Raw genomic sequence first — 14,222 nt, 5'->3', positions numbered from 1 at the left:
ACCTGACGTGGATGCCATGTGCGAGGTTGCACCCGTGTCAAGGTACCAGTCCGCACCCGGAGCAGCGGTGTGCTGCTGCTGCACGCCGAGGGCATTGAGCGCCTGCACAAGGGCCGCCTGATTCCATGCGGGAGCAGTGGGCAGAGCGCTCGTTGCTGGTGCGCCATACAGCGGGTGGGGGGCACGACTCCGGGTGTCCAGACTGTGGGCGGGGCGCCGGGCGGGATCGCAGGTAGGATGCCGTGGTGCGAGGCGAGGCCCGCGAACGGTGCGGGAGCATCAGGGCGCGGTCCGAGCACACCGGCGCCAGGAGCGTGCGAGCGCCAGGGCATGGGCCAGGCATGCACCATGCCTGTCCAAGGTGGGGACGGGGTAGGGGAGCGCGAGGATGACGCACCGCCAGAGTGGTCGACGGCCTTGCCCTTGCCGCGGCCATCCCCTCCGCCGTTGCGGCGGTTGCTTCCGCCACCATGAGAGGGCGCCCCGCCGGAGTTGTGAGCCCCGCCGGAGTTGGAGCCGGAGGGAGCGCGGGCGGCATGAAACACCATGTCGGTGGAGCTCTCCAGTGCCTGGCGGCTCTCCTGAAGGAGGAGGAAGGCACGACAGCGGAGGAACGTCGGGAAAGGGGTCTGCATCGTCAATATAGGTATGGCGTAGCGAAGACGAGGATGCAGGCCACGAAACATGTTCAAAACCTGGTCCCGATCGGTGACGAGCTCACCGAGGTCTGTCAGGCGATCCGCGCATTCTTTGAGGAAGAGTGGCAGCGGAGAGAGTTACAGGCGTAGGACGATGCCAGCGTCTGATACCATGTAGACAAGTGGAAAGAGAAGCCAATGCACCTTGGGTGCTGACTACGTGTTGATCATCAATATATGGAGTTACAACAGGGGGCGTCGGAGCGTGCTGTACAGGGGCACGACGTGCGCAAGAGAGTGGAGATCGTGCAGGAAGTGCACAACTCGGTCAGCTGCAGTTAGGCTGCTGAGACTACGGGTAGACTGCTAACAGTAGAGATTCTCCGTTTTTCAAGTGTGTTCTACCATAGTCTCAACATATTCACGTGGAAATCTACTCTCAAAGCGTTGCCTCAAAATTTCCCAATCGACGTGGCTATGTTAGGTCTGGTGCAAAAATAAAAGTACTCTCTCTGTTCTAAAATAGATGACTCAACTTTGTACTAACTTTGTATAAATAGATGACTCAACTTTGTACTAACTTTGTATTAAAGTTGGTACAAAATTAGGTCATTTATTTTGGAATGGAAGGAGTACAATATTGCAATTGGCATGCAACCTTTTCTTAGAAGACATATTTGGTCATCTTTTTTTGTGGAAACAGTAACGGAGGTCTAACTTGCCACATGAACAGGAGAGTGAAGCACACTGGTGCTGACTTACAAGCAACTCCTTTGCATGTTTATCACTTACTCAAGGACGAGCTCCCTCCGGCCATCAACACGACCAACCCTGCTGACACTTCATACAAACTGCCACCTTTTATATAGCTGACCAATGTTCCGACCGCACTACTCAAACAGTTAATCGGTCCAACTTGCAGCTACGTAGCAGGTAAGACCGCCGGCCATGGGCGGCACGCCGCGGAGCAGCATCGGCCACATCCTGCCCGGCGCCGGCTTCTTCGCCGTCGGCCTGTGGCACCTGTTCAACCACATTAGGCTCTTCTCCCAGCGCCCGGACTCCTACGTCGCGCCGGTCTGGTTCCCCGTGCCGCGCGCGCGCTACCTCGAGCCCGCCCTCGTCATCGCCGGCAGCGCCCTCGAGTTCGTCATGGAGATGTTCGTGGACCACTCCACCTTCCTGCCGTTCGACGCCGACGGCTCCATCCCGTCGGACCGGCTCCACAACCACGAGCACGCCATCATCTGCCTGGCGCTCGTCGTCTACGCGGGCGCCGCCGTCCACCTGGACCGCGCCCGGGCTCCGGGGCGCCGCGCGCTCTGCCTGCTCCTCGTGTCCGTGGTGTTCGCGCAGGAGCTCCTCGTCTTCCACTTCCACTCCACCGACCACGCCGGCGTGGAGGGCCAGTTCCACTGGATCCTGCAGGTGGTCGTCGCCGCCTGCCTCGGCACCGCGCTCCTCGGCGTCGGCTTCCCGCGGAGCTTCGCGGTGAGCCTGGCCCGGTCGGCGTGCATCATGTTCCACGGGGTGTGGCTGGCGGTCATCGGCGCCATGGTGTGGGTGCCGAGCATGGTGCCCAAGGGGTGCTCGCTGGTGCGCGAGGACGGCCGCGACACGGTGCGCTGCCACAGCAAGGCCAGCCTTCACCGCGCCAGGGCGCTCGTGAACCTGCAGTTCGGGTGGTACCTGTCCTTCATCACCGTGTTCGTCCTCACGGTCTACCTCTACGTGTGTAGCAGATACCCCGCCGACCAAGCATACGCGCGGCTCCTCCCGAAAGCCGGCGAGGAGGAGGAGGAGCATGACCTAGAGGCGCGCAAGTGCGGGGTGCCGCGTGACGGCGGCAGCGACGTGCATGCGCGTGGCTTCGCGCCACTGGAGATGGAGGCGTAAATGTGTCAAGCTGTAGCTAGCATAGAGTCCCCGCAGATGCAATGTACAGTTCTTGTCTGAATCTGAACGTTATCTATCTACGAATATCCATGGATCGACCGGTTCGTACGTGCTTCCCCTATTTTTTGCCTCGCTTTTTACTGGCATTGAAGAGGAAAACATGCTTATCAAAAGGCAAAAGCACGCATTGATTGGAGACCAAGACAAATGAGTTGGATAGCCAGCTGCCAGCGTATGATCGAGTTCGGTGAAACAAGCAGACCTTTACTTCAAAGGTAAGTTTCTGTTTCCCAAGAAAATAAGGTACTCTCTCCGTTTCATTTTAGTCTGCATATAAGATTTAGTTAAAGCCAAACTTCATAAAGTTTGATCAACTTTATAGAACAAAATACCAACATCTACAATAGTAAATCTATATGGTATGAAAATTAATTTCATGGTGCATCTAACAATATTGATTTCATATTGTGAATCTTGATATTTTTTTATATAAACTTAGTCAAAGTTAACAAAATTTGACTTTGATCAAATCTTATATGCAGACTAAAAAGAAACAGAGGGAGCAAGTTTTTGTGATGCTTTTTCATGGAGCTAGACAATTCGTGCGAAAACACGCACACCCTACCCCTATAAGCATCTCTGGGTTACTGAACCAACGCCACATCTTGGGAAATCATCACATGCGTCTCGTAGTCGATGAAAAAGTCTTCTCCCACTGAACGAACATCGTCGGAAATTCTGAAATAAATACAGAAAAACTCGAGCACCGGTGTCAAGTTTAGAAGTTGAACCCTTGTGGGCTGGTTTCACCACAAGAAATCTAACCATCTGAGTTATGCTCAGTTCAACTTTGTTTAGTTGTGTAAAATGGCAAGCCTCCTAGGGATTTTCCTGACTATCAAAAAATAAAACTAGGGAGTGATTTTAATTTGTTTAAGATTCTTAATCCATGATTTTTTTCGCAAATTCTTATTTTTAAAATCTATAAGCATTTTTAATGTAAGATATTTTTATCCATATAAAAAAGTGGAAGTCAGTTTTCCCTGAACCGGTAGTTGTTAGTTTTCTCCTTGAATCAGTAGGAGCGAGCTTATCAGTCAAGCGAGTGAGGCGGCATGAGGTCAGGCGAGGCGAGGCGAACGAGCGAGAAAAATATATGACGCGAGCAAGCAGCATCCAGAGTTCCATGCGTGCGCCAGCATGTTCGGGGCGCCTAGCTCCCTATTGCGAGACTTATATCTTGCTTACAGCGACATGGAACGAGCTCTCGCCTAAGGTGCATCTCCAGAGGGCAGGCCCATTAACACAGTTACTCGCTTACCCTAATTTGCTCGTTCTATGTTCGCTCCTGCTCCAGCTTTCTCCTTTTTTTCTCTTTTTTCTCTTTTTTGTCCTGTGTTTTTCCTTTGATTTTTAGTTCTTTAACCTGTATTCTTTGGATTTTATTTATTATTTGATATAACTTCGGTTTTTGATTTTTCTTGATTTTTAGTGTTTTTCTTCTCTTTCTTTATTTTTTTCTTGATTTTTACTAGTTTTTTATTTATTGTTCCTTTGTTTTTCTCCAGTTTTATTTGTTTCTTTCTTCCATTTTTGTTGATTTTTTTCTTTATTTCTTTTTTCCTTTTCATTGGTTTTATTTGGATTCCTTATTTTTATGGTATTCATCGGTTTTAGAACCTTTTTGATTGACTTTTTATCTATGTGTTCTTTCATTTTTCCTCCGTTTTCTACGCACATTTCTCATATACATGTGATACATTTTTTGTACATGTTAAATATTTCTAAAATACATGATTAAAAAAATATTAAAACAAATGTTTTTGACGTCTAGATTCTTTGTCTACATCAAGAACATTTTCTATGCAAGTTTAACATTTTTTTATGTGATAAGATTTTTTAAATACAATGATTAGCATTTATTTCAAATACATGTTTGATGTCTTCATAAACATTGTAAATTTTACATATACATTTGAAACATTTATTTGATATATGTTTAACATTTTTCCAAATACACGATGAACATATTTATAATGCCACTCACATTTTTCTGAAACACTTTTTCATTTTTTCTAAATGTCAAAAATAATTTTTTTTGTATGCTACAAACATTTTCGGATACATTTGAAATATTGATTATTTAATATGTTTAACATTTTTCTAAAAATATATGATGAACTTTTTTATAATGTCTCGCACATTTTTTGGAACACATGAACATTTTTAAGGTGTCACAATTTTTTTCAGTATACTACCACCAGTTTTCATATACATTTGAAACATTATTTTATATATGGTTAACACTTTTTCAGATATATGATTACCTTTTAATAATGAAATATACAATTTTAGAAACAAGTGAACATTTTTAAAATGTTACAACTATTTTTTAATATGCTATCAACATTTTTTATTAATTAAGCAAACAACCGTTTTTTACAATATTTTCTCAAATAAGAATGAAACAAAACAAACCAACAATGGAAGACATGAGAAGGACGAATTTACCTCGTACCTACCTGGGCCGGCCCATTTTGTGACTACCTGACCCGAGTGGGTGGTTGCTCCATGTCGCGTCAGACGATGATATATATAGTCACGCCATGAAGGGATAATTGGGCTGGCCCTGTCGCCCATGCATATGAAGGATAATTGGGGTGGGCCATTATTGCTATACATGACTACATTTTAAAAATCATTATATTTAAATCACATTCATAAAAATAGAATGCATAGAATGTTTTTCTGAGATGTGTCACAATCTGTGGAAACTTTCAAGAAGAAGATATTATTTCTGAATGCATGCTGAAAACAATGTCCGTGAAGAATGGGCCAACGTTACCCACTGGGACACTAGCCTAGCAAGTCTTACCGAACATCAGAGAGCATTTATCGACATTTACCAGCTGGCCGGTACCCTGTGCGTATGTATTGATTACATGTTGTACCCTCTGAGCTTGCTAAATTTCTGCTTTGAAGAATAACATCGTGTCATCTGCAAATAACATATGTAAGATATCAGGGGCTCGACAACATATCCCTAGAGGCTCAATCCGGTTGTTATTGATCTCCTTCTGAAGCAACACTGAGAGGCCGTCTGCGACAAACAAAAAAAAGAAATATCTTTAGCGCATCACTGTAGCGCTTTTAGAGCGCCGGACCCAACATTAGTTTTCAGATGTCCAAAAACGCGCCCTAAAAAGACATGCAGTGTAAATTGTGAAGCGCGCGTAATCTGGCGTCTCAGATTTGCAGCTTTTGATAGCTCTTTTTAGCGCGTGACCAAACATTTTTTGTGCGTGCACTATTTTATAGCTTCTGCTGGAGCTGTCTGGTGCTCAAAAAATCTGAATTTTAGCACGCGAAGCAGTTTTTGTGCGCATATTGAAGATGCTCTTAGGGAGGAGTTGGGCGCTTAAAAAAGAAGTGTAAAGTATAAATCCTAGCAACCGACACTTGTGCATGCTGATTTTAAGCGCCCACATAAGGGCTCACCGTTGGAGATGCCTTCACTGTTCCCAATTAGGAATTGTAATTCTTTTTCAACAAAGTAGAATTTCTTCCTAAAAAATATATAAGAGCGCCTGGAAGGCTTCATTTATTAACATCAAATGATGCTTAGGCTGGTTGTAATGGGGAAAAAATTATATGAGGCCAGGTCTCACGGTTAGCAGGTGAGACATGTCCTGATGGATGACACGTGGCATTCACAAATCACAAAGCATCTAATCTCTCTCCCCCCTGATTTTAAGTGAGGGTGGAGGATGCTTTGTGATTTGTGAATGCCACGTGTCATTCATCAGGATGGGTCTCGCATGAGACCTGGTCTCATAGAATTCTTTTCCGTAATGGCACTAGTAGAAAACAGGGCTTTGGTCTAGGCCGGGTCAGCCCATTAGTCCCGGTTCAGTCCAGAACCGGGACCAATGTGGGCATTGGTCCCAGTTCGTGAGCCCAGGGGGCCGGCCGGGCCACGTGAGTCATTGGTCCCGATTCATCTGGACCTTTTGGTCCCGATTGGTGGGATGAACCGGGACCAATGGGCCTCGCTCCTGGCCCACCACCATTGGTCCCGGTTGGTGGCTTGAACCGGGACTAAAGGCTCCCCTTTAGTCCCGGCTCATGTCACCAACCGGGACCAATGAGGTGCCTATATATACCCCTCGCTCGCGAGCAGAGCACCCCAGTGCTCTGTTTTTCTCTGGCCGAGGGGGAGAGGGCTTTGTGGTGCTCTAGCTCACCTCCTATGTACATGAAGTGTTCGATGGAATGCCCGAGCCACACTACTTAAGCTTTCTCCTCTCGAAGCTCGACCTCCAAACTCCATTTTCCTCGAGATTTGTCTAGATTTAGCGGTCCGTCACGCCCCGTCCCCGTATTCACCGCCGTCGATCACCCGCGCCGATCTCATCACCGACACCACCGTGGTGAGCCTCTTGTTCTTATCTTCTTTCTGAAAGGAAAAATATTCTTACTTGTATATTTAGATAGATACTTGTATCATTTTCTTACATTTATTATTGCATCTTATATAGTGCGATGGTTTTGGTATCCGCCCCCGTCGGCCCTCGTCCTGTCTATGATTCGGATGTGGTATGTATATTATCTTTATAACAATTGGTTCATTTATTGTTTATGAAAATTATGCCGACCAACGTGACATAGATTTTATTTATCTAGGATGTATGTGAATCGGAAATGCCAACCGACCCTATTGTCGAGAGGTTAAATTTAGTTGAACAAGAAAACAATTTGTTGAAGGAAAAAATTAAAAAAATTAAGGACGAGAAGATGATATTGGAGTTGCATGTTGCGGATGTCGTCGATAATCACAAGATCAATATGGATGCAATGCGCTTGAAGATTAGAAAGATTAGAAAATATGCCATTCATACCGAGGCTTGGTATCATTATGCCGTTGGATCAATTGTTACCTTGGTTGCGATTATGATCGCATTTGTTTTCACATTGAAATGTTTTACATAGTTTCAATGTATGGTTTAATTAATTAGATGCTCTGGAGAGCTATATGTTGTTAGATGAGAACTATGTATGCACTTTGGTTTTAATGTGATGATGAACTTCTATTAATTTGGACACTTAATTATATATAATGCAAGCAGATGAACCGGCAATGGATGTACGGTGACAGACACACCCACGAGTACATTAAGGGCGTGCATGAGTTTCTCGATGCGGCTGAGGCAAACAAGCAGAATGGTTTTATGTGTTGTCCATGCACTGAATGTGGGAATACGAGGTCTTACTCTAACCGGAAAATCCTTCACTCCCACCTGCTTTACAAGGGTTTCATGCCACACTATAATGTTTGGACGAGGCACGGAGAAATAGGGGTTATGATGGAAGACGGCGAAGAAGAAGACTACGATGACAACTATGTGCCCCCTGAATACGGTGATGCTGCAACGGGGGGAGCTAGTGAAGATCAAGAGGAACCAGATGATGTGCCCAATGATGCTGCAACGGGTGAAGCTGCTGAAGATCAAGAGGAACCAGACGATGTGCCCGATGATGATGATCTCCGCCGGGTCATTGTCGATGCAAGGACGCAATGCATTAGTCAAAAGGAGAAGCTGAAATTCGATCGCATGTTAGAGGATCACAAAAAAGGGTTATACCCCAATTGCGAAGATGGCAACACAAAGCTCGGTACCGTACTGAAATTGCTGCAGTGGAAAGCAGAGAATGCTGTGGCTGACAAAGGATTTGAGAAGCTACTGAAAATATTAAAGAAGAAGCTTCCAAAGGATAACAAATTGCCCGACAGTACATACGCAGCAAAGAAGGTCGTATGCCCTCTAGGATTGGAGGTGGAGAAGATACATGCATGCCCTAATGACTGCATCCCCTACCGCGGTGCATACAAGGATCTGAATGCATGCCCGGTATGTGGTGCATTGCGGTATAAGATCAGACGAGATGACCCTGGTGATATTGACGGCGAGCCCCCCAGGAAGAGGGTTCCTGCGAAGGTGATGCGGTATGCTCCTATAATACCACGGTTGAAACGTCTGTTCAAAAACGAAGAGCATGCCAAGTTGATGCGATGGCACAGTGAGAACCGAAAGAAAGATAGGAAGTTGAGAGCACCCGCTGACGGGTCACAGTGGAGAAAAATCGAGAGAAAATACTGGGATGAGTTTGCAAAGGACCCAAGGAATGTATGGTTTGCTTTAAGCGCGGATGGCATTAATCCTTTCAGGGAGCAGAGCAGCAATCACAGCACCTGGCCCGTGACTCTATGTATGTATAACCTTCCTCCTTGGATGTGCGTGAAGCGGAAGTTCATTATGATGCCAGTTCTCATCCAAGACCCTAAGCAACCCGGCAACGAAATTGATGTGTACCTAAGGCCATTAGTTGAAGAACTTTTACAGCTGTGGAATGAAAACGGTGTACGTATGTAGGATGAGCACAGACAGGAGGAATTTAACCTTAAGGCGTTGCTGTTCGTGACCATCAACGATTGGCCCGCTCTCAGTAACCTTTCAGGACAGACAAACAAAGGATACCACGCATGCACGCACTGTTTAGATGACACTGAAAGTATATGCCTGGACAAATGCAGAAAGAATGTGTACCTGGGCCATCATCGATTTCTTCCGACCAACCATCAATGTCGAAAGAAAGGCAAGCATTTCAAAGGTGAGGCAGATCACCGGAAGAAGCCCGCCATGCGCACCGGTGATCACGTGCTTGCTATGGTCAATGATTTACACTACGTAATCTTTGGAAAGGGTCCCGGTGGACTAGCTGTTTCGAATGACGCTGAGGGACACGCACCCATGTGGAAGAAGAAATCTATATTTTGGGACCTACCCTACTGGAAAGACCTAGAGGTCCGCTCCTCAATCGACGTGATGCACGTGACGAAGAACCTTTGCGTGAACCTGCTAGGCTTCTTGGGCGTGTATGGGAAGACAAAAGATACACCTGAGGCACGGGAGGACCTGCAACGTTTGCACGAAAAAGACGGCATGCCTCTGAAGCAGTATAAAGGTCCTGCCAGCTACGCTCTTACGAAAAAAGAGAAAGAAATCTTCTTTGAATGCCTGTTCAGTATGAAGGTCACGACTGGCTTCTCGTCGAATATAAAGGGAATAATAAATATGCCAGAGAAAAAGTTTCAGAACCTAAAGTCTCATGACTGCCACGTGATTATGACGCAACTGCTTCCGGTTGCATTGAGGGGGCTTCTACCGAAAAACGTCCGATTAGCCATTGTGAAGCTATGTGCATTCCTCAATGCAATCTCTCAGAAGGTGATCGATCCAGAAATCGTACCAAGGCTAAGGAGTGATGTGGCGCAATGTCTTGTCAGTTTCGAGCTGGTGTTCCCACCATCCTTCTTCAATATCATGACGCACGTCCTAGTTCATCTAGTCGATGAGATTGTCATCCTGGGGCCCGTATTTCTACACAATATGTTCCCCTTTGAGAGGTTCATGGGAGTCCTAAAGAAATATGTCTGTAATCGCGCTAGGCCAGAAGGAAGCATCTTCATGGGCCATCAAACAAAGGATGTTATCGGGTTTTGTGTTGACTTCATTCCTGGCCTTAACAAGATAGGTCTCCCTAAATCGCGGTATGAGGGGAGACTGACTGGAAAAGGCACTCTTGGAAGAGACTCAATAATATGCAGGGACGGATATTCTTGGTCTCAAGCACACTACACAGTTCTACAGAACTCTACCTTAGTGACCCCGTATGTCGATGAACACAAGAACAGTCTGCGCTCCAAACACCCGGAGCAGTGCGGCGACTGTGTGAACACATCAGGACTTTCAGCAGTTGGTTGGAAACACGTCTCAGAGGTGACAACACTGTTTGTGATGAGTTGTACTTGTTGTCCAGGGGATCATCTTTGACTGTATTGACTTACAAAGGATACGAGATAAATGGGAATACATTTTACACGATCGCCCAAGATCAAAAGAGCACCAACCAAAACAGCGGTGTCCGCTTTGATGCAGCAACCGAGAGCGGAAAGGATACATATTATGGTTACATAGTGGACATATGGGAACTTGACTACGGACCTGATTTTAAGTCCCTTTGTTTAAGTGCAAATGGGTCAATCTGTTAGGCGGTGGGGTATAGGTAGACCCACAGTACGGAATGACAACAGTGGATCTGAAAAATCTTGGGTACACTAAAGAACCATTCGTCCTAGCCAATGATGTGGCACAGGTTATCTATGTGAAGGACATGTCTACCAAACCGAGAAAAAGAAAAGATAAGGAAGCGAATACATCATACGATGAGTCAAAGCGCCACATAGTTCTTTCAGGAAAAAGGGACATCCTGGGAGTGGACGGCAAGACAAACATGTCTAAAGATTATGAAAAGTTTCATGAAATTCCTCCCTTCAATGTCAAGGCTGACCCAAGCATCCTGATAAACAATGAAGATTATCCATGGTTACGGCGCAATAAGCAAATGACACAAGCGAAGAAAAAGTGAAGACTTTCTCCCGCAACTTTGTAACACACGAACATGCTACCATTGTTCGTTTTGTACATGCACATGCTATGTGGGTGAAATTATGCTACCATCCCAACTTTCAACTTTTTCAGAGTTCATTTGAAATGCTTTCATGTCTTATGGTTCGGCCCTCGTAATACCATGACCATTAGTCCCTGGCCCATGCCAACTTTCAACTTTCAACTTTCTAAAACTAATGGCACTAACAGAAAGTTTATAATTTTGCTCCTCGCCCCTGTCCCATGACCATTAGTCCCGGTTTGTGCCACAAACCGGGACTAAAGGGTTGGTCCTCGTTGCAGGCCGAGTTTAGTCCCACCTCGCCAACCGAAGGGGGCTCACACCGGTTTATAAGCCCTTCCCTCTCTGCCTTGTTGAGCTCCTCTCAAAGTGAAAATAGATGCCCTAATAGAGAAAAGTTTAACCTAAATTCATAGTGAATTTCTCTGAAATTCATAGAAATTTACTAGGAATTTAGGTTGAATTTTCTCTATAAGCGCATCTATTCTCATTTTTTAGTAAGTTAATCACAAACTTGTGATTCAAACAATTTTCAAAGAATTCAAATTTTAACTATTCAAATTTTAAAACTAATGGAACTAACAAAAAGTTTATAATTTTTCTAAAACTAATGGCACTAACAGAAAGTTTATAATTTTGCTAACCTAAAAGCAAACAGAATTAAAAATTAAAGCAAAAAACAAAAGAAAATAAATAATGCAAAAAACAAATCAAAAAAACAGGAAAAAACTATTTTTGTAGTAAAGTTAATCACAAAATAAAATAAATAAAGCAACAAAGAAAACTAAAAAACTAAAAAAGTGTTTTCAAATTTGAAAACTAATGGCACTAACAGAAAGTTTATAATTTTTCTAAAACTAATGGCACTAACAGAAAGTTTATAATTTTGCTAACCTAAAAGCAAACAGAATTAAAAATTAAAGCAAAAAACAAAAGAAAATAAATAATGCAAAAAAAAATCAAAAAAACAGGAAAAAACTATTTTTATAGTAAAGTTAATCACAAAATAAAATAAATAAAGCAACAAAGAAAACAAAAAAACTAAAAAGTGTTTTCAAATTTGAAAACTAATGGCACTAACAGAAAGTTTATAATTTTTCTAAAACTAATGGCACTAACAGAAAGTTTATAATTTTGCTAACCTAAAAGCAAACAGAATTAAAAATTAAAGCAAAAAACAAAAGAAAATAAATAATGCAAAAAACAAATAAAAAACAGGAAAAAACTATTTTTATAGTAAAGTTAATCACAAAATAAAATAAATAAAGCAACAAAGAAAACAAAAAAACTAAAAAATTATTTTCAAATTTGAAAACTAATGGCATTAACAAAAAGTTTATAATTTTTCTAAAACTAAAAGCATAAAGAATTAAAAAATAAAGCAAAAAACAAAATAAAATAAATAAAGCAACAAAAAAACAAAAAAAATGCCACCTACTGGGCCACCACGGCCTGAATACGACTAGAAACCCTACCATGGGCCAGGATTCAGGCCCACAGCAGGCCTAGTAGGCCCACAGGCATTGCAGTGACAGATTAGGCCCGAAAGCCTACAGTTGAGAGGAGCTCGGGAGGGTGGGCGCAGCAGCGCTTATAGACCACTCCTGAGCCCTCTGAACTAGCGAGGTGGGACTAAACTTTTGGGCGCGGGGCAGCACAAGGCCATTGGTCCCGGTTGGTGGCACCAACCGGGACTAAAGGGGGGCATTGGTCACGGTTGGTGCCACGAACCGTGACCAATGCCCCCTTTAGTCCCGGTTGGTGCCACCAACCGGGACCAAAGGCCGCCGCTTCCCGCCCTTTGGGCTGCTGAAAAGAGGCCTTTGGTCCCGGTTGCTGGCACCAACCGGGACTAAAGGGGGAATTAGTCCCGGTTTACGCCACCAACCGGGACTAAAGCTTGGACTATATAACAAACACTTGTGAAAATTTTCAGTTTGCATCGCCAGTTCCCCCCTCCCCCGCCGACGACGCCGTCAGGCTGCTCCACCTCGCCGTCTACGCCGCCGCCGCCAACATCGTCGCCTCCACGAGCCCGCGTCGTCCTCATCGCCGGCATCCCCGAGCTCGCCGTCCTCGTCGTCCCCGTCGCTGCGTGCCTTCCCGAGCCCACCCCTCCTCGTCCCTGTCGCCGGCCGCGCGCCGTCCCCGTCACCGCGTGCTGCCCCGAGCCCACCGTCCTCGTCGCCAGACTCCTGCCATCGCCGCCCCCCTCGAAGTGAGCCCCCCCCTTTCCCATGGTCCCAATCGAGTGCGGCCCTTGCTCTCTGCCCCTGCTCCATGGTCGCCGCCGGCCCCGACGCATTGAAGAGCAGAAGGAGAGGAGAAGGAGAGGAGAGGAGAAGGAGTGGAGCAGCAGCAAACTTTTCTGAAATTTCTGAATTTTTTTACAGATATGAACAGTGCATATAGAGGGTGTTTGATCAAATTCTAGATGGCTTTGGGCATTTTTAGGATTTATGATATTTTTTGTGGTGAGGTACTGATGCAAGACAAAGGTGATGGCAAAATTTCAGAATTTTTTGATTGGTTTAGAATAGGTTTTCAGCAAGGAATTTGAATCTGGTTCAAATTTCATTTGAATGAAATTTAAAAAAATTAAATTATGGATCAGAAGGTTTTTGGTGAAATGGAGTGTGGGTACTGTCATGAAGTTGGAGTAATTTTTGTGGTTGTAAAAGAGTTAGGAAAATTTAGAATGTGCTAAATATGTCAAAAATGTCAAAAATTTATGTGAAAAAGAATGAGAGGAAAAAGGAAAATAAGAAGAGGAAGAAAGGAGAAGAAGAGGAGAGGAAGAAGAGGAGAAATAAATAAGAAGAAGAAAAAAAAGAAGAGGAAAAGAAGAAAGGAATAGAGGAGAAGAAGAGAAAATAGAAAAGAAAATAGAATATTCTATTTTCTCTTCTTCTCCACTATTCCTTTCTTCTTCTCCTCTTTTTTTCTTCTTTTTTCTTCGATCTTCTCCTCTAGCTATTCCTTTCTTCTTCTCGTCTTTATTCTTCTTCTTCTTCTTCTTAATTTTTATCGGGAACGAGGGTGTCGAGGATCGCCGAGGGGTCGAGGGTCAGGAACTAGGGTAGAGGGTCGGGAACTAGGGTAGAGGGTCGAGGGTCGTTAAGGGGTTAAGGGTCGAGGGTTTCAGGGTCGAGGGTTCTA

General features: G+C 44.7%; 1 protein-coding gene across 1 annotated transcript; it reads left to right on the top strand.

Annotated features, from left to right (window-relative positions):
* The first annotated feature begins 1,510 nt into the window (after positions 1-1,510).
* On the top strand, positions 1,511-2,655 carry LOC147971783 (uncharacterized). The gene has a single exon (XM_087522851.1). The coding sequence runs from the start codon at positions 1,587-1,589 to the stop codon at positions 2,532-2,534; it is 948 nt and encodes a 315-aa protein (XP_087378977.1). The 5' UTR covers positions 1,511-1,586; the 3' UTR covers positions 2,535-2,655.
* The last annotated feature ends 11,567 nt before the right edge of the window (positions 2,656-14,222 follow it).

Source organism: Triticum urartu, chromosome 5A (genome assembly GCF_056163025.1).
Source record: "Triticum urartu cultivar PI428250 chromosome 5A, HENAU_Tu73, whole genome shotgun sequence".
NCBI lineage: Eukaryota > Viridiplantae > Streptophyta > Magnoliopsida > Poales > Poaceae > Triticum > Triticum urartu.
Note: the sequence above shows the minus strand (reverse complement) of the source record. Positions and strands in the feature narration are given on the sequence as shown.